At 43.1% G+C, this 23,366-nt stretch overlaps 4 protein-coding genes across 7 annotated transcripts; 2 read left to right on the top strand and 2 right to left on the bottom strand.

The window, feature by feature from the left end:
- Positions 1-817: 817 nt before the first annotated feature.
- LOC133972078 (voltage-dependent calcium channel gamma-8 subunit-like) lies at positions 818-8,139 on the top strand. Its single transcript, XM_062409295.1, has 7 exons — positions 818-1,615; positions 2,847-3,924; positions 4,836-5,030; positions 5,683-5,742; positions 5,842-6,000; positions 6,107-6,218; positions 6,326-8,139. Exons 2-7 carry the CDS (start codon positions 3,729-3,731, stop codon positions 7,179-7,181), a joined length of 1,578 nt encoding a protein of 525 aa, XP_062265279.1. The 5' UTR covers positions 818-1,615; positions 2,847-3,728; the 3' UTR covers positions 7,182-8,139.
- A 1,460-nt stretch (positions 8,140-9,599) lies between these two features.
- LOC133972102 (visinin-like) lies at positions 9,600-13,661 on the bottom strand. 2 transcript variants are annotated; one of them, XM_062409325.1, is made up of 4 exons: positions 13,564-13,661; positions 11,764-12,295; positions 10,989-11,100; positions 9,600-10,827 (listed from the first exon to the last, which is right to left on the bottom strand). In XM_062409325.1, exons 2-4 carry the CDS (start codon positions 12,142-12,144, stop codon positions 10,742-10,744), a joined length of 579 nt encoding a protein of 192 aa, XP_062265309.1. In that variant the 5' UTR covers positions 12,145-12,295; positions 13,564-13,661; the 3' UTR covers positions 9,600-10,741. The 2 variants fall into 2 exon arrangements, with proteins under 2 accessions (XP_062265309.1, XP_062265310.1); XM_062409326.1 differs by having other exon boundaries at positions 11,764-12,217; positions 13,564-13,587.
- Positions 13,662-16,339: 2,678 nt separating this feature from the next.
- Positions 16,340-21,124, bottom strand: tmem238a (transmembrane protein 238a). Of its 3 annotated transcripts, none has more exons than XM_062409330.1 (3): positions 21,008-21,124; positions 16,851-17,040; positions 16,340-16,728 (listed from the first exon to the last, which is right to left on the bottom strand). In XM_062409330.1, exons 2-3 carry the CDS (start codon positions 16,999-17,001, stop codon positions 16,565-16,567), a joined length of 315 nt encoding a protein of 104 aa, XP_062265314.1. In that variant the 5' UTR covers positions 17,002-17,040; positions 21,008-21,124; the 3' UTR covers positions 16,340-16,564. The 3 variants fall into 3 exon arrangements, with proteins under 3 accessions (XP_062265314.1, XP_062265313.1, XP_062265311.1); XM_062409329.1 differs by lacking the exon at positions 21,008-21,124 and adding an exon at positions 17,977-18,091; XM_062409327.1 differs by lacking the exon at positions 21,008-21,124 and adding an exon at positions 17,880-18,012.
- LOC133972093 (coiled-coil domain-containing protein 106-like) lies at positions 18,810-23,079 on the top strand. Its single transcript, XM_062409316.1, has 7 exons — positions 18,810-18,954; positions 20,147-20,320; positions 20,937-21,125; positions 21,200-21,352; positions 21,429-21,632; positions 22,045-22,205; positions 22,441-23,079. The coding sequence occupies exons 1-7, from the start codon at positions 18,915-18,917 to the stop codon at positions 22,594-22,596; spliced, it is 1,077 nt and encodes a 358-aa protein (XP_062265300.1). The 5' UTR covers positions 18,810-18,914; the 3' UTR covers positions 22,597-23,079.
- Positions 23,080-23,366: the final 287 nt, after the last annotated feature.

The following is a 23,366-nucleotide window of genomic DNA, read 5'->3' as shown; positions in this document are numbered from 1 at the left end:
TTAAATTTCTGGTTTTATTCTTTAAGTGTAATAAAATAAGCCTTATTTTATTTTAGCTGTATTTGGACATTTTATTTGAAATATTATAGAAAATATGAAATTATTTTGACTATGTTTCAAGGAATAATGCAGTCATATTTAGGGAGCCGTTACAGTTTGGCCTGTAAAATGTTATGCATATTTTTTTTAATTTCTTAAAACGATTTGTTCCACAACTGCTCTTTAATTTTTGCTGAACTCTGACCTGTCTTGTTGCTGGAGGTTCTTCTCCTTCTAGTTGAGTCTTGTTTAATCTGGATGGAACCTGTGTTTCACTCATTCATCACTTATCACCTGTTTAATCATCATGAGGCGAGTCGGGTCAGGTCACTACAGAATTTGATGGGAAGCAGAGGAAATGTAGGATTGACGCTTGAGCCGGATCCGAGTCTCCCCATTCATGAGCGGGGCAGAGAGCTTAGTGTCTAAAAACAGAGCGTGGACAGATTGTGGATCAGTTCATCAGTGTGAGTTACACTAGGACACAATGGTCAGTTCAGTCCTCAAGCTGCCTTTTTAACACACAACGCTTCAGATTAACAGCTGAGAAGATGATTATCAAAATACAGCTGATATGAAAACCAGTCTCAGGGTGCTGGGGGGGGGGGGCTCAACCTGCTGGTCAGTGGAGAGAAGTGGGGGAGAGGAGGTGTAAGTGACGGGGGGGGGGGGGTATATAAAATATATAAGTATAACTCTGAGATCTTTAAAGCTGAAAAAAGTAAAGTGCAGTGGACTCATCAGGTTTTTCAGCCTCCTGGTTGGTTCGCTGGTCTGTTAGTTTACTGGTTTACCGGCTGGTTGGCTGGTTTATTTACTGGTTGGTTTACTGGTTGGCTGGTGGTTTATTTACTGGTTGGTTTACTGGTCGGCTGGCTGGTTGCATTACTGGTTTATTTACTGGTTGGTTCGCTGATCTGTCACCTCTGTCGTCAACATTGTGACTATTTTGAGAATAATTTGTAGATCTTGATGGAAAGGTCAGACATGTATCCATGACTGTGTGTCTGGTTGGATTTAAAGGTTGTGTTGATGTTTTAGTTGTCTCTGTGTCAGACGACTCCCACTGAAGCAGAGAAACCAGTAAAGCTCCTCCAGCGTCCTGCTGCTGGTTCTCATTTTCCAATCGCAGATCCAGACCAAGGTCTCTCCACTCGTGAGATTGCTTAAAGCCAGCTCAGCACTGGTTGGTGTTAACAAGGGTGGACGTTTACAGCAGCTGTACCATGAACCAACAACTCATCATCTGTTCCATACCATCCTCTCAAATTAATCACTATAGGACGACAGGTCAGGGGGGTCACGAGAGGCAGAGATGAAGAAAGAGAGGGAGGGGGCTGGGAGTGTGGAGGAGTTGACACAGTATCGGGAGCAAAGGGGAGGGAAAGGAACAGATGGGACTTGTGAGGATTAGAGAGAAATCTGGGTGGTTTTCTGATGGAAACTCACCCAAGATGCAGGAGGGTGTGGTGAGGGAGGGACGCACAGAGGAAAGGTGAGGGGGACCGACATCCACGTCTGAGCAGAGGTGAAGAAAACACCAGGACTCCTGCGTCTCCTGCTCCTCCCGGACACGGTGAGTCCACTTGTTTCTGACTTCTCTGATCGGTGGTGTGAGTGTAAGCTGATCAGGAGCTGAGCGTGAACTGCAGCTGGGTTTTCAATCACATGCACGAGGGACAGATTTCAGCTCATCATGATGTGTCCCAGTAAACCCAGTGTTCTAGTAGTTGTGGAGCTTTTTGCTGCTGGACGGTGGATTCATGTTTCTTTGGTCATTGGGATTAAAAGCTGGATGTGAGTTGTGTGTTGGTGGGTCAGCTCCTGTTTGAGCCTCAGATGTTAATCACACAGGTGCAGCAGGACAATGTGTCTGGACACTTGGGATTACAGCTGAATTAAACCTCAACGCTTCGCTGGCCGATCACCACGTAATAACTTATGAATAAAGTGATTTGATTAAAGTGAGGTTACATGAGCGAGTCAGAGAGAAAGACTTTAATCATTCAGCGACAATCTTCTCAGCCTCACTGATCTGCCGATGCATCAGACTCTGCTCAACTTAATTTCAATTCATTTTATGCATTTTCCAGAGCTACTTACAGAAGTGAAGTGAATGTAATGAAGTTAAAATTATATATCATATTTCACCGCTGGACCTCAGAAAGAAACGTGGTCCTTGTTTGTGTTTTTATTCCAGACTGAATTCTACCTACAGAGTTAAATCATGATTGTTTCTTATTTTTTTCGTTTAGCTTTTGTCACAATGATATTTGTCATTGTGCTCTTCAACATCTGTGGTGTGTTGTAAATGAAAGTTGATCAGAAATAAATGATTAAACTGTTTTATAATGCGTGATACTTTGCATTGATGCAGCGTTTCAAAGTGACATTAAATATAAATACTTCATCAGCTTTAAATCTGAACATGTTGTGGATGTATTAAATATGGAAGATGGTGAGACGTAAAGAAACGAGGGAAAGAGTTTCCCAGTCGGACTGAACCCAGGAGAGTTGTTCTTCATCTTCAACTTGAGCTTCAGCAGTTCCTCAGTTACTGAGACATAAAGTCCACAAACAAATCATCACACTTTGAAAAACAGACAATGAGAACCTGAGAACAGAGAAAAACAAGAGTTCATCTAAAAACTTCTTGTGTTCAGACCATGTAATGTTGAAAATGATGAAATTATATACATTAAATAGTAATAGTACACAAATAAATACTTAAACATGATGGAGTACAGCACTGTTAGACTCTTTCCTTATGACTGTTAATCCAGATGTTTGCCTCTGCCTCCTCTTAGGTGGTCGTCCAGACAAAGACAGAGACATGGAGCATTAATCTCATCCACCTAACTCTGCCAGATTAACACAGATTACCAGATTGGTTGGTAGGTTGACCAGACGTGGGCCTGAGACTCTGGACTAATCGCTCCTTGGCGAGCTCAACCCCTCCCTGAGAGGTGGAGGAGCAGGTTGGAGAACGGGAGGTGCCCTGAGCGCCAGACCCATTTAGACGTTTATCTTCATCCAGAGAGGAGACGACTGGAGAGGAGGTGCGAGTTGTGATGGGGTAGAGCGGCGGCTTCGTGAGAGGGAATGTGCGGAGTCAAGCGTCTCGCCTGGCTCGTGCCGTAGCATCGAGAAGAAGAGAAGAAGAAGAAGAAGAAGAGAAGAAGAAGAACAAGAAGAAGAAGAAGAAGAAGACATGTACATGTCATGAACTACTTTTCTCTGGCCTTCACATCTGTCTCTTCTTCTTTCTAACTCACTGGAAGTGATTAAATCTGCCCACACTTCATCTTCGTCCTCCGTCCTTTGACCTCCGCTCATCGCCTGTTGTCTTCCTAAGCCCCCCCCCCCTTCCCCCATCTCTCCATCCATCCTCTGCTCTGTTCTTCTCCTCTGATCTTTGTTCTACTTCTCAAACGACCCTAATCCGCTTCCCTCGCTTTCTCTCTCTCTCCTCCTCTTTTCCATCCTCCATTAATCAACCTCAATCACCACCACAGCCTTTCACGCCCAGCACATCTTCACTGGTGTCACAGAACCCCCCCTCTCGCCTCTGATCTGCGTCCTGATTGGTTTGCGGCCTCTCACGGCCATTTTTGAACTTACGAAGCCGCAGCCAGGTTCGTCCTGTCTCCATCTTTCATCACGTGTCCGTCTTGCGTGGAGAGGCAGCCATGTTGGAGAACATGTCCAGACGCAACCGCTCCCTGTTGTCCCTGTCCCTCACCTCCCTGGCCCTCACCCTGTCCGTGTCAGCGTTCTGCACCTCCTACTGGTGCGAGGGGACGCACAAGGTGGTGAAGCCGCTGTGCCTGTCGCCCGTCAAGTTGAAGAACTGTGGACAGAATGACAGCCAACCATACACCACAGGTGAGGGGGGGGCGGGGGCTTTAAAGCAGAAATCACAACTTCTACACGGCTCCCCCTGGTGTATGTTTCAATCATAATCATCCGCCATTTGTAAACTTTTAAGGTTGAACACTTGAGGTTGAGCGACTTCAGTTCTGGATCATCCACAATGAACTCAAATATTATGAACAATAAACTTAATTTGGTCATTTTATGAGTGAAATGTCGTCTCAGTTGAAATTGGGAATTTCTTTTCACACGTAAATGTTGTTTAAACAGTATTTTATTCATTTGTAAAATGCTTTTTAAGGAACATATGCATGTCACTTAAAACTTAACATCTCATTTTAATCTAGTGTTTCCCAGATTTAACCTTGACACACATTTTCAAATCAGCAAATTCCAAAATCTATGGTTATTAAACGATGTATAAAATACATATGTGTAATAACTGTGACAGTCCTGACAAGTGCTGATATTCCTGTCATGAAACACACAGTGTATTTGTAATGTAATTAACTATTAATTAAAGTTATTTTAAATGTATAATGTAAAAAATAATACTCCATATTATTTAATGCAGCATTTTCAAACGATTTTTCTTGAACCCCACATTCAACCTTTTGCACTTGCAGAGATTCACATAATCCCGGCTTTGTTGCTAATCTCAGAACTTTGTATCTGCAGCTGCATGTTATCTGGACTCTCTAACCCGCTGTCTTATCTTTGAGCTCTAAGCCTATTTGTTTCCATGTACGATTCAATTTCCACGACATAGAAAGACCATAAATTACCCAACGAGCCGTGTGGCAGATTGTTCCTCACACTGTGACCTGCAGTGGATCCGCTGCAGGATTAATGTCACAGTCTCTTGTTCATATTGGTCATGAAGTGACTCTGCATGTAACTTGTCTCTTTGCTCCTCCATTCAGAGGCCCCCACCCCGGACCCCAAGAACCCCACCTCCAACCTGACGCTGACTCCGCTGCAGAAGGAGGAGCTGGCCAGGATGAAGAGGAAGCAGCTGGCCAACGCCGTCCACTACATCTGGGAGACGGGCGAGGACAAGTACATGCTGCGGTACTTCCACACGGGCTTCTGGCTCTCGTGTGAGAAGCACAATGAAGGTGTGTTATGAGGAGTGATGGTGAAAGAGTTGATTTGAAGCAGCTCAGTGGAAAACTGAGTGTCCAGCACTGGAACTTGTGACTTGTAGAGATGAAACTGAAACGCAGGTCGTATAAACTGCTGTCAAAGCTTTTTAACTTTCTAAATAACTTCTCGTAATTACTGTGAACTGGTCAACATGGATGAGTTACAGCGAAGCCTCTCATTGACGACTATCATCTAAACAAACCTTCATTTCAGTCAAGTAAAAAGACAAAGTCATTTTACTTAAAACCAATTTGACGATTATGACACTTAAAATCTGCTCTTATAACTTTATCCTGGTTTGATTCTTCACTGAATCATCATCCTCAGAAGATGAACGTGTGCGTCCTGCAAACAAACAGTTATCACTGGCTTGTATTCTTCATCGAGAGGAGACATGTGATTGGTTCATGTTCAGCAGCTCAAAGCAGATCTGGGTTTGAACCTGAGGTCACAGACACGACTCAGGGATTCATTAAAGTCCCGCTCACACAAACACAGTGAGGAACGTTGATGGTTGATGTTCAGAACCTTTTTTAAACTCAAGGGGAATCTGAAGAATCTCGACTCCACTGCGTTCATCTTGTTCCCAGGATGTGAGTGGTTACAAGTGTCTTGTTCTCTCAGGTGAGGATCAGGTGGAGAAGTGTCGCAGCTTCATTGAGCTGACGCCAGGAGAAACTCAAGGTTGGTATGAGCTCCTCACTTTGAGTCAGAGCAGAACACGTTTCTTAAAGAACACAGTTACTCAGAGATAAAGAATGAATCCCCTCCTGCTGCCTCCAGGCGTCCTCTGGCTGTCCGTCATCAGCGAGTTCATGTACATCGGCCTCCTGGCCATGGGATTCCTGCTGATGTGGGTGGAGTCCATTTGCCTCTGTGCAGGGAGGGAGATGAACGCCCTGAAGATCAACGCCTATGCCGCCATGTGCACCGTCCTCTCCGGTGAGCGCCACTGAGTGCTGAGTGGTTTCCGAACGAACGCTCTTTAACCTGTTCGACCTCGTCTTTAACAAACCCTGTGTTTCTCTTTGTGTTCCTCCTCCGTCAGGTTTGATGGGGATGATGGCGCACATGATGTACACCACCGTGTTCCAGATGACCGTCAGCATCGGACCCAAAGACTGGAGGCCACAGAGCTGGGACTACGGATGGTCCTTCGCGTGAGTTTAAACAATTAGGTTTCATTTAATTTCAAAGGAACTGCTTTGATCTCAGAGAGCAGCCATGACCATCGTTGTGTTTTGATCCCCCCCCCATGACTCCTCAGAATGGCGTGGCTGTCGTTCAGCTGCTGCATGGCGGCCGCCGTGGCGACACTCAACTCCTACACAAAGACCCTGATCGAGATGAAGCACCGGGCCCGGGTGCGGCTGGAGGAGGCCCACGCTGCCACCTTAGCCCCTTCCTATGAGGAGGTCGTCCGAGGAGGAGGCGGCGGCGGAGGGGGAGGCGCTGGGGTTTACTCCGTTAGCCAGCTGATTCAGCTCGGCCACCAGGGGGTGCTCATGGACCCAACGTGGCCCAGAGGGGTGGGACCAGCTGTTGGACCTCTGGCATGTGGAGCAGGGGGAGCGCTGCTAGTTGGTGGAGGAGGGATTGGAGTTGGGGAAATGGGAATGGGAGGAGTGGAAGTGGGAGGAATGACTTCTATGGGAGGAGTGGGAGGAATGACCACCATGGGAGGAGTCAGAGGAATGACGGCTTTGGGAGGAATGACGGCTATGGGAGGAGTTGGCGTGGGAGGAATGACTTCCATGGGAGGAATGGGAGGAATGGGAGGAATGCCTTCCATGGGAGGTATGGGACGAATGGGACGAATGCCTTCCATGGGAGGTTTGGGAGGAATGGGACGAATGCCTTCCATGGAAGGGATGGGAGGAATGGGACGAATGCCTTCCATGGAAGGGATGGGAGGAATGGGACTTGGAGGAAATGGGGTGGGAATGGGAGTGGGAGCAGTGGGAGGAATGGGAGTAGCTGGAGAGGGAGTGGGGCGGCTGGGGGACCCTCACGGACTGGTGGTGATGGAAGGATGCTGCGTTGAAGGATGTGAAGACTGCGAACGGGAGATGGACGAGATAGATTACGCTTTGCAGGAGGAGAGAGAGGACTCACTCTGCTGAGACTCTGTAGAACTGTGATGAACGACACTGGAACCACGCCCACTTTTGTATATATAAAGTTTAACAATGATTATGGCACATTGTATTTCTGGACTCTTTGTTTGCAGCAGTTACACACTGATCTGTCATTTGATTTCCTGACCACTAGGTGGCGTAGAGACTCACACAGTGCAACATTACTTTTCTATTGTTGTGTCTTTGGCCACCTGATGAATATTCACGTCCCTTGTGGCTCCGGTTTGGTCTCCACCAACTTAAATATCAGTGTGTGTAGATCAGACTCGGGTCGTTTGAGCTTGTTTGATTTAAAACTGTGACCTGAGCTCTGAGGTGGAGGAGAACTGAGCTGAGGAACCAAAACAAAGGAACAGAAGCTAAAGAGTTGAGTGTTGATGCTCATTGGATTCGCTCTGTTAACGACTGCAGTCGAAAACAAAACCAACTGAAGCTTCGAATCTTCTCCTGGATTAATTTTAAAACATCATATTTTGCTCCACCCTCACAGACCCAGCTCTACCTTTCGATGTTTCTAAACTAAATGATCTATTTGTTTTAGGACATTGACGGAAAGATCAGTGTAAGAAAGGATTTGTTTCATTTTTATAAAGACAGTTGTGATTGTAAAATATGGTTAAATGTGTTTAAAGGACTCCTGGACAATCGAAACTCTGAATCCTGTTGATATTTGTATCGGTACATTTTCAGTCTGGTTGCAAGACATCTGCTCAAATTATGTTTCTGTGATAAACACACATTATCACATATACGATAAAAAAGAGCAGTTATTGAAAATTGAAAACAATATTTATATGTAATGAAACTTTAGTGGATGATGTGATAGAGTTTGTGAACTTCACTGCGTTGGCTGTGACTGTGGTTTGAAGTGTTATTCACAGATTTTTTTATTCAGTGTTTGTATGAACGAGTTTGGTGACAAATTAAATCACTGCATGTTTTATCAATACACAAAAGCCTCACTGTCGAAAATCTGTTCGAGCCGAGTCTCAGTCCTTCTTCATGAGAAGAACTCTCACTTAAGACAAACGCAGCAGCAGATTCTCCAGGTTGGATGTTTTCAACACAGCAGGAAACATGACGTGTATAAATCTATAGGATTCCTTCAAACCGCAGACAAACACAGTAACGCGTGTTTGTACCTTGAAAAAGAGAAGAAAGCTCGAGTCAACAATTACAGCGACAGAGAGATTTGGACGTTAAGACAGATGCTTTCAAATGCTGCCCAGAAGATTATGTCAATAATCTCCCCAGTCAGGGGAATAAGAGAGAGAGAGAGAGAGAGATTGACATAATAGAGGCAGTGCAGCGCAGATGAGCGGGGCTGCGGGGTCACGGGACAGTATGTGAGAGTAATTGAAAATGTAAATTAAGAGTTTGAATTATACAACAGTTTATGTAAGATGAAAGTTTCACACCACTTCAGACGCAGATGATTTATTTGCTTTGTTCCAGAAGATGAAAGGGTTCATTTATTCATTTATTCCCACAACAGTCTGTGTCCGTCCTGATTGGAATCATTTTGTTTTGAGCTTTAATCGCATTTTCAATCTGAATATGATTCTTAGTTCATAATTTACAAGTCTGATTAATGTCCGTCAACTTGGAGAGTGACTTTTGATGACGTCATCAGTGACATCACTAATCCCTTAAATCGTTAAACTAATTAAAAACTATTTGAGCTCAATCAGGACAAAGGAAGCGGCTCTGACCTCGTCATGGAACCGGCAGACGTCTCCCAGAATTTGGGGAAAGAAAGTAAAGTAGGTCTTCTCATTATGAAACGATATTAATCTTTAATACTGTTATCTGCGTTTGTCTTGTGCGACTTAAGAACTCGGCCATTGTGAAGGCGGGACAGCTGTGAACATCTGGAGCTCTGGGGAGGAATGAGAGGCTTCAGCTCTTGTTTTTAAAGATTTATTCGAGGAAAGGAAACGAGCTAAATAAGTTGGTAAAGACAGAAATGATAAAAGGTTTCGCTCCGTTGTTTCCTGCTCATCTGGTTTCAGGCTGTGGAGGTCGTCAGCCCCGCTCCCCGAGGTGTTCCCAGACCTGAGGGGATCCATGGTTCCTCCAGTTCTGGGTTCAGTTGGGTGTAAACCTGGTGAGCCCCCCCAAAGTCCTGACATGATGTCCTGACCCCTCAACTTCCTACAAACAACATCTCCTCTGCGTCCACAACTCATTACGGGTGAAAGGATTCTCACTCTGGTGCCGACGTGGCACTGGAACAATGTCCTGGTTGTTCTGGATAATCCACAGACGGGAAAATGGTTCCTAATCAGAACTACGCACAGTGGGGAATGTGGATTAGAGGATCAGACTTTGACTTTTGACCGAATGTGATTTACTTTGTTTTTATAAACAGTAATGTCGTCTGTTTTTTTTAATACAGACCTCGAAAAAGTGTTTACGTCTGATCACAATTTCATTAATTTGATTTTCTGAATTTAATGTTAAGTTCAAATCCAACATGTTTTACATGCTGCACACAAACAAACCTACTCTCCAACATGCACCACTTCACTAGAACGCTCACATGATGAATTACACACTGTCAAAGACACAAAGTTGTACAATAATCACACACTGCCCTTTACTGCAGCTTTAGGAAACACCTCAGGGTAGAAACTCCAGACTCCGACATGGGCTGCTCAGGAGAACATACAATCATAACTGTAGCGTTACTGGACTCATGCAACATGTCATGATAGTGAAAGGTTTGTCGAGCTGCTGAAACACCTTCACAAATCACGTTCGTAAAGTTAATAGGACACTTTTTAGAAATTCGATGTGTGCTTTATCAATTTAGATCTAGTGAAAAATCTATATATTTATAGTTAGTTATAAAAGTTTAGCATTCAGGCCACACTGTCATGAGGGAGCGCTGCTGTCTGCTTCATGACAGACACACACCGGTCCACTGGGGGGGAGGGGGGGGTTAAAGGTTCAGTGTTTAAGATGCAGGTGAAAGGATCTATTGGCAGAAATTGAAATATAAAATAATCTTAGTGATGATTTCACGACTGTTTAATCATCTAAATTGTACAAATTCTTGTTTTCTTTACCCTAGAATGGGCCCTTATATGTAAATACTTTATATTTAAATACTTTATATTTAAATACTTCATATTAACATCGAGCGGCTCCTCTCTACCGAGGCAGCCATGTTTTTTACAGTAGATCAGACTGTACAAACTAAACCTTTTGAGTTTTCACGACATCTGAAGCTACCGCAGGTTCCCGTTCATGTTTGGAAGTGTGTGTGTGTATGTGTGTGTGTGGGGGGGTGTTCAGCTGCAACGTGACACTTCACCACTAGATGTCATTAAACCCTACACACTGAACCTTTAACTCCAACATGTATTTTTTGCTCTGTGTGGTAAAGACATCTGTTATGAGGAGATTCTGTGTCAGTGGTTAATATGGAGCGATGTGCTCACAACTTGTGAAGGTGCTGTCAGGTGGCATTGCATCAGCAGGGGAGAGGGGGGGGGGGGGACGTGGAGAGAGATGAAGAACCAGCACATCTGACACAACAGTTACTTTATAGGCTGATACTGAATCAAGCGAAGAGCGACTTCATTTTCCATAACTCCCTTGATGAACTCTCCCTCTGCAACTCGGTCTGGACGGAGGAAAGAAGAAAGTTACGATCACGTGACTGAAACAACTGGAACATGAACAACTTTGTAAAATACGATACGATTCACTGACGGCACAAAACCAGAAACAAGAACACAGAAAGTCTTGTGTTCATCCAACATGGCGTCATTTCTTTGCTCTCACCATTGTCGCCCTTTTCAAAGAACTTCCAGAGTTTGTCGGCCCTCTTCTCAGCGGTGTTCTCATCGCTGGGCAGAGCGGACAGCTCGTCTTTAGGAATCAGCTTGAAAATGGCCTGTTGGCAAAAACAAGCCAGATGAATTCTGCTGTAATAGAAAGTTCACATTCTACTTTCATGTCGACTAACAGAGAAGAACCATCGGCCCCAAATCCTCCTTTAATCTCGACCACACGTCCGGGAGCTGATTGTGTGTCTGTTGATGGAAACAGCTACAAACTGCTGCGGTGCCCTGGATGTGATTCTACATCTGTGATCATATGTCATAAACATGTAATCAAAGTTTTGGCAGCTTCTCTACTACCGAATGGATCCAATCCCATGAGAAATGGAACCAGATCTACTGGTTTCTTAAAGAGAAATGCAAAGACAAGGTCAAAGAATGTTGAGGCTGGGATTCATTCACACTTTCTGCAGACTGAACAATAATCTGTGCACTTATTTAAACTTAAACCCTATTTTCCAGTGTCTCTGACTAGTGTCCTCACATGGTCATTTCTGTACTGGTGCCAAGGTGTTTAATAAATTAAATCGGTGAAAGCTTTTGCCAAATTTCCTTCTAATAAACTGGCACTTTATTTTGAAAGATGTGGTTTGTGGTTCAAACTGGCGGAAGACACAAAGACCCTGACACAAAATCAATTCTGCTGCCATGTTGTTTTTCTTTGCAAGGAGAAACCGTCCCCATGAACTCGTTGCCGCTCTGTTTCCAGAACTCACCGTGCAGATCTCCTTGACCTCTGTCTTGGTGATGTACCCGTTCTTGTCCACGTCGAACAGCGAGAAGGCCCACTCCAGCTTCCTCGTGGTCTTCCCTGTGGACGTCATGTGGAGGGCGATGATGTACTCCTTGAAGTCCAGCGTGCCGTCATCGTTGGTGTCGAAGGAGCGGAAGACGTGCTGGGCGTACGTGTCGGCGTCGCTGTCTGGGAAGAACTTACTGTAGATGTTCTGGAACTCCTCTTTTGAGATGCGGCCCGTCGGACACTGCCTCTTGAAGTTCTCGTACCACTGGGCAATCTCCGTCTCTGAGAACTTGGTGTTGAGCTTCAGATCCTCCAGGATCTCCTTCGACACAGCGCCGCTCTTGCTGTTGCCCATTGTCGGTAGCGTTGGCAAAGTTTGACCGGTGTATCCGAGTGTGACTCAGAGCTGTTGATGCTCCTCCTCTGCTCTGTGGACGAGGGAAACAGAAGCTTCAGGATCGCTGCAGTGTCCTGGTCCTGGCCGGAGACTCAGCGAGAAGCAAGTGCTGTGAGGAGAGCAGAAGCAGCTTGGTAAGCTCGTTAAGCCAATCAGCCGTCAGTAATACCAGCGAGAGTTGTCACGGACAAAGTTAAACTCAGGTCACAGACGATCTGCTTGTTTATTTATCCAACATTTGAATTGTGGAGCTTCAGAAGGTTTTTGGAAAGTCTCTGTTCATTGGTTGTTTCAAGAAAAACTTCAAGCCAGGTTTTAATGGGAATAAGAGAACATCAGTCACGTCTTCTAGAGCGAGGACAGGATAGTAATCATGTGGTTCCAATCTAGTCTGTTAATATCTACAATCTGGTGACATTACTTGACACATTTTACGAAACTCATTGATTTAAAACTACTTCTTCTACTTCTGTTGCCTTCTGAAAATCAAGCATTTAAAACGTGAGCAGGAAGTTGTTCATCTTTCATTTTCAATGTGCAGTGAAAACCAACGTGAAGGAACACCAGAGTCTGCAGGAGACATTTTAATGAAGGTCAATTAAGACTAAGTCAAAGTCAAAGTCGACTCTGCACGGACGAGCCCACGTCCACACGGCTCAGGATCCTCAGAGGGTTCAAGTTAACCAGCAGCTCAGTCAACATCTCCATGTGTTTACTGTCTCCCCACTGAAACCAGTCCACTGCAATTAGCCTCAAACTGGGTCAATCAATCCACTCCACAGTACTGCACAGCTGCAACTGAACTCAATAAGTATGGATTCCTTTGTGGACTGCAGCACATTAACTGACCTCATTAAAAACCTCAAAATGTTTTGTCTTTAAAAACTTTTCCAAATTTTCACAAAAAGATAAATCTGCATTTCCTTTACCTCAGTTTTCAATGTTAAAAAGAAAATATAAACTTAAATCATTCTGTCAAATTGTGACGAACAGGCTCCATGCTGATCAAATTAGACATAGGAAATAATAAATAACGCAAATTTAATCATCAATAACTAATTTGATTCTTATCTATCTTAAAGCAAATAAGAAAGTAAAACAATACATTTTTTACAATAAATAAAATAAAGTTCAGAATTAAGTTGTGAGTATATATTTTTAGTTTATCAGCTGTTTAATCAAAATTATTTATAAAAAAATTGAGTTACAGTAAAGAACAAAATGTCCAAAAACAAAAAGAAGCACAACTCAATCTACTTGATTAAAAGAAAGTGACAGCACCACCAGTCCCAGAAGAGAAGCTCTGCTGGTTCTGCTGGTGAAGTCGTTGTTGTGTTGATATTCCCCGGTGTCGGGGTTGTGCGGTTTGTTTCCTACCTGTGTGAGCAGCTGGCGAGTCCAACACAAACACTGAGGCTCTGCCTGCGAGCAGCGAATCAGCCGGTCAGGATTAGTCAATTAAACTGGATCATCCCCCCCCCCCCGTGAACCCCTGAGCTGCCATGTCAGGTCTCATCAAAGTGTTTCAACAAACACAACTGCAGGAGGCTCATTCCAGGACACACAACTCCTGCACAATAATCTCATGTGGGTTTGGTTTTTTAAATTTTAATTTAGCAAAAGAAACAAACACACAGAAAATCTGTTTATTGTGTTTGTTTAGAGAATAATTTTTATTATTCACAGGATGATTTACTGAATCCTTCAGTTGCTTCTGGACTCATCACTCACAGGTTTAATAATCTCACACTGAATTTCCTCTTCATTTCAAAACTGATTTTATACGTTATGACGCTACAGAGTTATGAGAACATATTTATATTACATCAGTAAAATTTGCCGATGGTATCCTGGAATATTCCGTCAGTTATGAAAACACCTTCTGTTTCTTATTACAATGAATTATAGCAGTGAGAAGAAATGCATTATTGATTTGTGTTGAACTGTGATATATGAATGCAGGTCTGCAATACTATAACTTAATCAATACTAATATAATAATACAATCTACGACATTAACAACACAAACTAACTCCTCAAAAAAGATATTTATAATATTTATAGTATAGATTAATAATTACATCATATGTTTTTGTCATTACATTAAAACAGCAGATTTTTATTTTAGATATTAAAAAATTAAGTTATTTAACTTGACACGTTATTTTTAATTTGTGTGACAACATTTGAAAGAGAAATTCGACTCTAAATATTTTAAATTTGTAAATGATCAGCATCCATGTAAAAGAAATTAAATCAACACAAATCATCGGTGCTTCATGTCATCATCATGAAGAAGTCATTAGAGGTGAGATGTGGTTTTGTCACGTGTCACGGGTCAAAGATCGAATGGAAAGCATGGACGCCCTGCAGCTCCCCCCCCCCCCCCTGCTGTGAGCATGTCAGCTGACTGAACCTGGCACAGACACGTTGCCTGATAACTTTCCTCTGTGAGAACAAACCCGTTCAACTGAGGTGACAAGAGGAAGCGAATCATTTCCAAAGTTTCCTGTGACCCGGACGCAGGTGAACTCCGGATGGAGAAACTCTAGTTTTCGCTGCTGATCCTGGATCTGCTCGGCTGTCAACCAGCCTGAGAACACATCAACACAGAGAAACCTGCTCCCTCTGAGGCACCTGAGGTCAGAGGTCAGATTGTAACGACCTGTGACCAACCCTCTTCTCTGCCGGCTCATAAAAACGTATTTAACAAGTCTTTAGATAATTTACTGCTGTGAGGGAAAGAAGGATCAGAGTCAGCAGAGGAAGCTTCGGAGGAACTTTGCAAATCTGCATTTCGGTTCCAGGGACATTTTGTAACGCCCAAATTATTGTTAAGGTGGTGGTGGTGGTGGTGGGGGGGGGGAGGATCGCAGCATTGGCCATTTCTCATTGGTCAAAGACTCCCATGTTTTATTTCAGCTCCCATTTCTACCTCAGCTGTGTGATGATGGGAAGATGACACCCGATGTTGCAAGAATAGAAACTTTTTCAGGTATCTGTACTTTACCTGAGTATTTGAAGTATTTGTACTCTGTTACCTTCCAGCCCTGCTTGTAGCTGCTTGTTTGCACGATGTGTGACTCACGTGTCCTGTGTAACGCTGCGTGAACACACAATGCAACATGCACATGACCTGTAGGGGCAGTGTGGAAGTTCTGAAGCTAAGTTACAGCCTCGTGACATAATATCATCAAACAGCAACAAGGACCCGTGAGCTCGTCCACTGTTGTTCATTAATCGGATGACACAACCCCCATGCGTCCGCTCCGCCCTGCGCGCCGCAGCTCGATGCTTTAATGCAGGACGAGTATAGATCGGCATCGACACTAAGCTCTGTTGGCAAAGCGCTGATCTCTCCTCTGTATTAAATAAAACAACTTAATTCCCCTGCTGACGTCCTGAGGCCTAACTGGGGCCTTCCTCCTGGCACCGCCGCCTCCACAGGTGCTTTGGGTTCTGCCATCTGGCCGAGGAGGCTTTGGAGATCTGAGAGGACGAGGAGAGGACACGAAGACCCAAAGTCATCTTCACCCTCTGATGGACTCTCAGGCTGCGAACACTCAAAGAGTCAGAGAAGAGTTTTCTCTAATTTTAGTAAACTAGTAATTTCTGTGATTTTGACTTTTGCAACTTATTTTTGCATAATTAAACAAAAATCAAACCCAACTTCCTGTTCTGATTCCTGTCTTCTGACATGAAACTGCATGAAAACCTCCTCGATGACGTGTTGCACCTCAAAATCTGTCTGTCAACAGAAAGTGTAGCTTCTCTTCCAACAGGGGTTTTCCCTCCAGGCTGATTCGAGGTTTCCCTCTCTTGGCTTGAAGATGAATCTCCCACCTCTGACCCACAACCTGCTGTAGACGGAGTTCTAGGAAAGAGAATCCTGTGGCTGAGAGGAATGAGAGGGGGATTATAAAAGATGAGCAGGAGAGAAAGAGACAGAGGCAGCAAAGATGGAGACCTTAAAGAGAGATAGATTGTGCTAAGTATAAATGTAAGTACATCTGTGTGTACATATATTTATTTATTCATTTTGTTTTATTATTTTGCCTGTTTTTAATTAAAAGGAATGTGAATTGTCTTGGTTGTGACCAGAGATGATTTTATATCGTTGATGATGAATTAAAAACAAACTTGTCTCTGAGGTATAAAAAGCTTTTATTGACATCCATTATCAGCCCGATGCTGAATTCAGTCTCGTTCAAACACTAAAGAACTTTCATGATTTTGTAACAGACACGTTTACAGGTTAAATGTTTGTGACCAGCTTGTAACACAGTTTGATTCCGGGTCTGTTTCTCATCTTAATACTGACAAACACAGGTATCCGACACTGGAGGGTTTAAAAATGAGGTGTATTCATGTGCGGGGCTCAGTGGTGGCCCCTGTAGGTGCGGATCTTGCGGCTGAGGTTGCGAGCGAGGCGGTCCACCGCGCTGCCGATGTGTCCCAGCTCCTTCTTGGACGTCAGGCCTTCGATGTTCCCGCTGTACCACAGCACCCACCCGGCCAGAGACATGACGACGAACAGGGCTCCTGCAAGACGCCACAGCAACACACCCCATGATCGTTTCTCAATCAATCGACAAACAGCATTTAGACAAAGTTTAAACCACCACAGTTCCTCTTCTGATTCCAACTCATCGGACGCTACGTACCAGTATAAACCAGTAAGTCTCCAAAGTCCTGTCCGTTGACCTCCAGGTGGGCGAAGACTCCCACCAGCAGAGCGGCTCCACCCAGTAGGTCCATCAACACGGCGAAGGCCAGAGCCACTTTACAGTGAGAGAGGCCGTCACAGAGGCCCATGGTGAAGCTGGAGCAGGACACAGATGTTACAGATGTTTCCTGGATGTGAAGGAAACACGGGTTCACATGAAAACAGCAGCTGCTCAATAATAATAATCAGATCCTGATTGAATAAAAACATAATGTACTGTAGTCCCTGTGATGTTAGTTTATATATAACCTGCCTTTGAATAACCTTAAGAGCTGCAGTTGATAGATAGATAGATAGACACTTTATTAATCCCGTGGGAAATTCAGATCATCCAGTAGCTTGTACACCTAACATCACTGACATACATACACAAATCACATACGGAGAACAAATTTACAGAAATATATATATATATATAAATATATAAATATATACAAATATGTAGTGGTAAAGTGTGCATGGAGCTAGTATAGCCAGTAAAGGGATTGGATAGTACCTTAAAATATAAAATGTGTATATATATATAAAAACAGCAGAAAAAGATCTATATATAAACATATAAGAATTTGTAGTTTCTTATATAGTGTAGTTGCATGTTTCAGGTCTAAATATGAAAGTTTACTCTGATGTGGGTTCAAGTTAAGAGAGAAAATGTAAAAGATAAACACGACAAAGTAGTTTTAGGTTGATGTGTAGTAGTTTGTGATGTTTTAATAAATGTGAACACAAACTATTGTTACACGCTGTAATGAAAGTTAAAGAGAATAACATGACCGCAGCAGTTTATATATTAATCACCACAAAAACAGATGGTTTATTATAATATTAAAACCCTTATATTTGATTAGTCGTGTTATTAGTTGACTATTTGTATTAGGTATCAATATTATACAGATCTGGAGGATATTTATAGATCCTCTAAGTTCCACTGAACTCTTTCTCTAACGTGTGAATCCAGGTGTTTTACCCGTTGAATCGGATTCAGGTCGAATCCTCTTCACACAAACGTTTCTCTCAATTCGATTCTTTCCACATGAAAACAGTAACTTTTGATTTGAACTCACTTCTTCTCGTTGTTCGTTGATTTAAAGTTTTTAATCCTTTCCGCTTCTTTTCACTTCCGCATTTACGTTCCTCTACCTGAGCCCCGCCCTCAGGTGACCTACTTCCGCCATCGTCTTCTTCTTCCTCTTCGGTTTATTTACAGATAAATATGAAAACACTCAGAATGAAAAAGAAAACCACTGATTTTAAGTTTAAACAACATTTTATAAATTAAAACTCTACTAACTCACATGTTTAAACGCTTTTCTTGTTTTTCCTTTTTAAACACTGACTAATCAAATTAATCAATATCTGCTTCACGTTAATTATCCATGAAGGAAGATTTTATGAATAAATAGTTAATCACAGATTTATAATGACAGATTTTATCTATAAATATAAATATAAAAATCAAAGTTGTAATGGTAATCATGACATATTATTATCATATTTATATCATTACTATTGTTGTTATTATCGTATATCCGGTTTTGGAATGATGTCATTTCCTTTTCTACAATCCCAAGTATATCATTGTATAGTTTTGGGTGAAAATTAAATTGAAATTGAATGAATAAGTGACTTTTAACATTTAACATTTTGTATTGTGTGCTGTTGATTCTCTGTGAATTCATGTTGTTGTTGCTGTGGAGGGTTTTATTATATTTGACTTCCACGTGTATCGCAGACTTTTATTTTGCTGATCATGTGCAATCCGCATGCTCGTTTTGAATAAAGTTTTTAAAACGCCTGAGATGCGTCGTGCGCATGCGTGGAGCGTGCACACCTGAGACAGCTGTGCTCGTCACTTATAATCAGGTAATTGCAGCGAGCGGCGAGGAGCGTGTGCGCGCGGTTGCAGCTGAGGCTCGTTTTCACGCTGTATTACTGAAGTATAACTGAAGTGCGGTTTATTAACGAGTTCATCCGAACATCCTGCTCCTGCTGCTCTCACGTCATGAATCCTCCAAACTGCAGAGACGATGCACACCCGCCAGGTAACTGCACCACGTGCACGACGGGTGCTCGCCCTGCAGCTCACTGACCCACCCAGAGCTTCACCATAACCTCTGATATGCACTTTACTGAATGGACCTCTGACTGGAGACAAGGAACTGGTCTTTCTGTTGATCAGTTTTAGTTTACACCTTGTTTCTCTAGAGTTCAAACCTTGTTTTCTATACTATGACCATTGTATTGATGTTTGTTGGAACTAGAGTATATAAATAAACCTGATGCATTGTATAAACTTTACCATTTGTTATTATTAGAGCTGAAACGAGTTAATCTGAAGCCCCTGTGAAGTTGATCAATTGTTTAAGTCATTGATTTACTAACAAAGCTTTTAGTTCAACTTTCTTCTGTTTTAACTTGATTGATATTATTATAAATATAAAGTCTATGGGTTCTGAAGCGTTATTAGAACCAAACCAAGAATCTGATGAAGTGTGATGGATATGGTTTCCACAGTTTTATGTTATAGTGATGATGACACATTATCTCCCAGTATCTAGAGGAGTTCACACAGAAGAGTCCAAATGTCCCCAGGCCCTGGAGGAGTCTGGTTTCTGGAGGGATTCGCCTTCTTTGCGTTATCTGTTGTGTTATCAATAGTTTCCTGTTCCCATCATGCAACATTGTCATTTCATTATAGCCCCTGAAGTGTGATTGTCTTGAGAACAGCATCTGGTTCTGAATGAATCTGGCATGATCGTGTGATAACCTCCTCTTCTAAGTTTACTTTCTCTTCTGATAGAACCGTGTTTATTGAGCTGTAGTACTCCAGGGGTTCTGGTTGGGTTCAGACCCAAGAAGACAGAACTCCTGTGGGGGTTCAGGTCGGGCTCGGTTGGTTTCCTTTTGGGCCCGAGCCGCTCTCTACTGCATGTCGCTCAAAAGAAATATAAACCAGTGATTTAACTAATTCATCTTTTAGAAATTACAAGAGAAAAGTGAAGAACATCCAAATCATCACAGAATGTTATATCGTGAATGTTGAAGAAGACGAGCAGAAAATCTTTACCTATTAGAAGCTGGATCCAGAAATATTTGTTATTTGTGCCTGAAAGGTTCTCGCATATTTGACTTGAACTTAAAATCAACTACTTCATCTACCTCTACTACTTCATTATGAATAATAAACACAAGCCGTTGGCAGCCTCTCATGTCCTGTTGTCTTGTGTTTGTCAGAGCACTACATGCCACAGCCCTCTTCAGCTGCCCCAGGAGGTGGAGGAGGAGGAGGAGGAGGAGGGGGAGGAGGAGGTTTGTATCTGGACGCCTACGAGGTCTCGTTCCCCCTGGAGGAGAACATGGAGCGACCCGCGGCCTATGACCTGAACCAGGGTCAGCCGATGATGGATGGTACGACCGGGGATCAGATTTATCACGTGACACAAACTCTGGTTTCGGGTTTAGATCATCGTCACGTTACAGTTTCCATGCTGAATTTTTGTTGGGAATATTTATTAATATTTCCGTGATCAACGGGAAAAAGATAATTCAAAGTTATTTGATATTTATTAGATCACAGATAGAAAAGTCCTCCAACGTACCTGTATCGTAATAATAATTAAGATTTTAACCAAACAGTCGAACCATATCAATTACTATCAATTATGAAGATGCTCGATATGACGGATTGAACACATGTTGATGATTTCAAACAATAGATCATGTTTTATTTGAGTTGTGCATTTTTTTTGCCTCTTCACTGGTGACACCTAGTGACCGGAGGCATTATCGTTTCTGTGATATACAATCATCCTGATCTTTTAAACACAATATCTCAAGAACCTTTCGGACTCAGAGATGAACCGATTAGAATTTGGTGTTTGAGAGTCAAAGGTCAAATCAACCGGGACCTCACAAACCTTTTTCTGAGGCGCTGTTCATCTCTTCTCTAGATTATTTTCTTTTCCTGTTTCTTCTTCTCATTCTATCTTTCATTGTTCTGAACTCTTCCCTCGTCCTCCTGCAGAAGCTGTGGTGCATGAGCCTCCTCATTCCCAGTACAGCCCGTTCATCCTGGTTTCGAACCTGCGGGCTCACCTGTACGTCGCCCTGGAGAAGAACGCCTGGCTGCAGAAGCGCATCGAGGAGCTGGAGGAGGAACGCAACTTCCTGCGCTGTCAGCTGAATCGCTTCATCGTCAGCATGAGTCCGGAGGGTGAGATGTCAGGAAACGTGTCGTGTGGCCGTTGTGGTTTTAATATTTCATGCTGATGACTATAATTCATGCAGTGACAGAGTGGTGTGGTGACGCCCAGCGGAATATAAAGGTCCAGCCCTCCACCTCCCCATCTCCTCCCTCCCCCATGACCACCAGGTCTGGAATGACCCTCAAACGGCTGCAGGCCGTGGGGCCGCGGAGCCGCCGCAGCACCGCCATCCCGGGTCAGGAAGCCTCAGACACCATCCGTCATTCAGGTGGAAGAATTCAACTCTCACAGTGTATTTTTCATGTCTGCAGTCAAGCAGGAGTATCACGTGGAGGAGGAGAAATACTACACTGACGATGAGTTTGTGGAAGAAGAGGAGGAGGAGGACGAGGAAGACGAGGAGGAGGAGTTAGAGAAGGGGTCGAAGAAGAAAGGCCGAGGGCGGAGCAACGGGGAGCCGAGGATGAAGATGAGGAGGATCTTCAGGATCACACATGGGAGGGAGAGGCAGAGAGGTGAGGCTGGAGGGGAAGGAAATGTTTCACTGTTTAATACACAAAAGAAACTGTTTAACAACCGGGATTGAATCAGTGAAACGTGTGGATCTGCTCCAGATGGAACATGAAGGTGCTCAGACAGACTCGGCTAACGATAAGTTAAAATAAAACATATTCCTGGATCCACCTGTTTATCTGGATCACAGGGTTTCAGTGAATCTTATAAGTCTCAAATGTAATAATGACAATTTCGGGCCTTAAAATGTCTTAAATATTTTAATTTGCCGAAACCCCGGATGGAAGAATGAAGTCAGAAGGATCGAGGTTCATTTATGATGAGTTGTGAGTGAGTGAGGGAGAACATGAACGACTCATCATTAAATGTCTCTGTTTGTTTGTTTCTGTCTCTTTCACCACTTCCTTCCTTCAGTTAAAGATCCGGACGGCGTTCTGATTCGCTACAAGAAGATCCTGACCACCTACCAGCGGGTGAGGAGCATGTCCCGAGCCTTCCAGATCCACGGCGTGGACCGCAACACCATGGCCTCCACGTCCCCGGTGGCAGAGCTGCTGCTGGTCGCCCCGGAGAAGGTCCCAACTTTTACTCTGTCGTTGATACATGACCGCTCAGATCTCTGTCTCCCATCTCGAGCAGTACGTCTCCTGCTGTGTTGTTCATATTTTAAACAGAACCAACAGTGTGGACACACCTCATGTGTGAAAAGGGTTTTAGTGGAAGGAGGTTCTCCGGGTATCATGTGTCCATTACAGGATCCTCAGTTCAAACTGGTTTGAATTTCCACTTGACTGATCTGTTGCTGTGCAGGTGGCGGAGGTCGGAGAGTTCGAGGCCTCGAAGGAGAAGCTTCTGGATTACGCCCGGCGCTGCTACAAGACCATGGACGAGCAGACGCACGCGAAGGTCCAGGGCCTGAAGAAGACTCACAAGCTGCTTCCCATCTCCTACAGGTTCAGAAACTGATCTGAGCCCTGTCCCTCATCAGGATAAAGCTGGTTTGAATACAGTTCAGGTTTATTTCCAAAAAGCTGCTTGACATGTTTAAAAAAATAGTTGTTGTTTATTTGTTTATCGTGCAGCTCTTTATGTCGGTCAGGAGGTTTTTCTGACATTATCGTTATAAAACAAGTTCCTTTTTGAAGCATAAAACTTTACCTGAAGTTTATACGATAACTCAGAGATACATTGTTACGATGTTAAAACAAGATTTTAATTTAAAGGCCACTGTCAGACTTTTCAGTCCTGAAAACGTTTACAGGTTCCGACTGAGTTAGTTCCACCTCATGGTTTCTGTCAATGAGCAATAGGAATATTTATCATTTATTTGGTTTTTGACTGTTTTTACTTTGTAATTTCTAAATTATTATTTGTAAAATATGAACATTTATGATGTGTCAAAGGTATTTTTGCTTGTTCAATCATCTCGTAGCTAAGTTATACATTTTATTTAAGTTGACTAATGTTGTGCTGTAATTTTGAATTTGTAATAGTTTAAAATGTCATATAAAAAGTAAATGACTTTCGAATCTATGAATGTTTGTTTCATGAGAATATGAGAAATAACACCACAAACCTGAATGTTCATTATTTTGTTTCACGTTTTTTCTACACAAAGAAATAACAGAGAAGTCGACTCTTAGTATTTTTTATTCTACATGAATTAACCTGTTCTGGTTTTTTATGATCTGGGCTGAGGGAAGAAATGAAACTGATAGATTTTTGCTGAAAAAGGT

The sequence above is a fragment of the Platichthys flesus genome, chromosome 17, assembly GCF_949316205.1.
Source record: "Platichthys flesus chromosome 17, fPlaFle2.1, whole genome shotgun sequence".
Classification (NCBI taxonomy): Eukaryota; Metazoa; Chordata; class Actinopteri; order Pleuronectiformes; family Pleuronectidae; genus Platichthys; species Platichthys flesus.
This window is presented reverse-complemented; position numbering and strand designations above follow the sequence as displayed.

Excerpts from the sequence above, each read along its gene's own strand:
- LOC133972102 (XM_062409325.1), bottom strand. The coding sequence starts at position 12,144 with ATGGGCAACAGCAAGAGCGGCGCTGTGTCGAAGGAGATCCTGGAGGAT. Across the intron at positions 11,101-11,763 it reads AGGTCAAGGAGATCTGCACG|GCCATTTTCAAGCTGATTCC; the intron begins GTGAGTTCTGGA and ends TTTTGCCAACAG. Across the intron at positions 10,828-10,988 it reads CTTTGAAAAGGGCGACAATG|ACCGAGTTGCAGAGGGAGAG; the intron begins GTGAGAGCAAAG and ends TCCTCCGTCCAG.
- tmem238a (XM_062409330.1), bottom strand. The coding sequence starts at position 17,001 with ATGGGCCTCTGTGACGGCCTCTCTCACTGTAAAGTGGCTCTGGCCTTC. Across the intron at positions 16,729-16,850 it reads AGACTTACTGGTTTATACTG|GAGCCCTGTTCGTCGTCATG; the intron begins GTACGTAGCGTC and ends GGCGTCTTGCAG.
- LOC133972093 (XM_062409316.1), top strand. The coding sequence starts at position 18,915 with ATGAATCCTCCAAACTGCAGAGACGATGCACACCCGCCAG. Across the intron at positions 18,955-20,146 it reads AGACGATGCACACCCGCCAG|AGCACTACATGCCACAGCCC; the intron begins GTAACTGCACCA and ends TGTGTTTGTCAG. Across the intron at positions 21,126-21,199 it reads CGTCAGCATGAGTCCGGAGG|TGACAGAGTGGTGTGGTGAC; the intron begins GTGAGATGTCAG and ends TAATTCATGCAG.
- LOC133972078 (XM_062409295.1), top strand. The coding sequence starts at position 3,729 with ATGTTGGAGAACATGTCCAGACGCAACCGCTCCCTGTTGTCCCTGTCC. Across the intron at positions 6,001-6,106 it reads CATGTGCACCGTCCTCTCCG|GTTTGATGGGGATGATGGCG; the intron begins GTGAGCGCCACT and ends CTCCTCCGTCAG. Across the intron at positions 6,219-6,325 it reads GACTACGGATGGTCCTTCGC|AATGGCGTGGCTGTCGTTCA; the intron begins GTGAGTTTAAAC and ends ATGACTCCTCAG.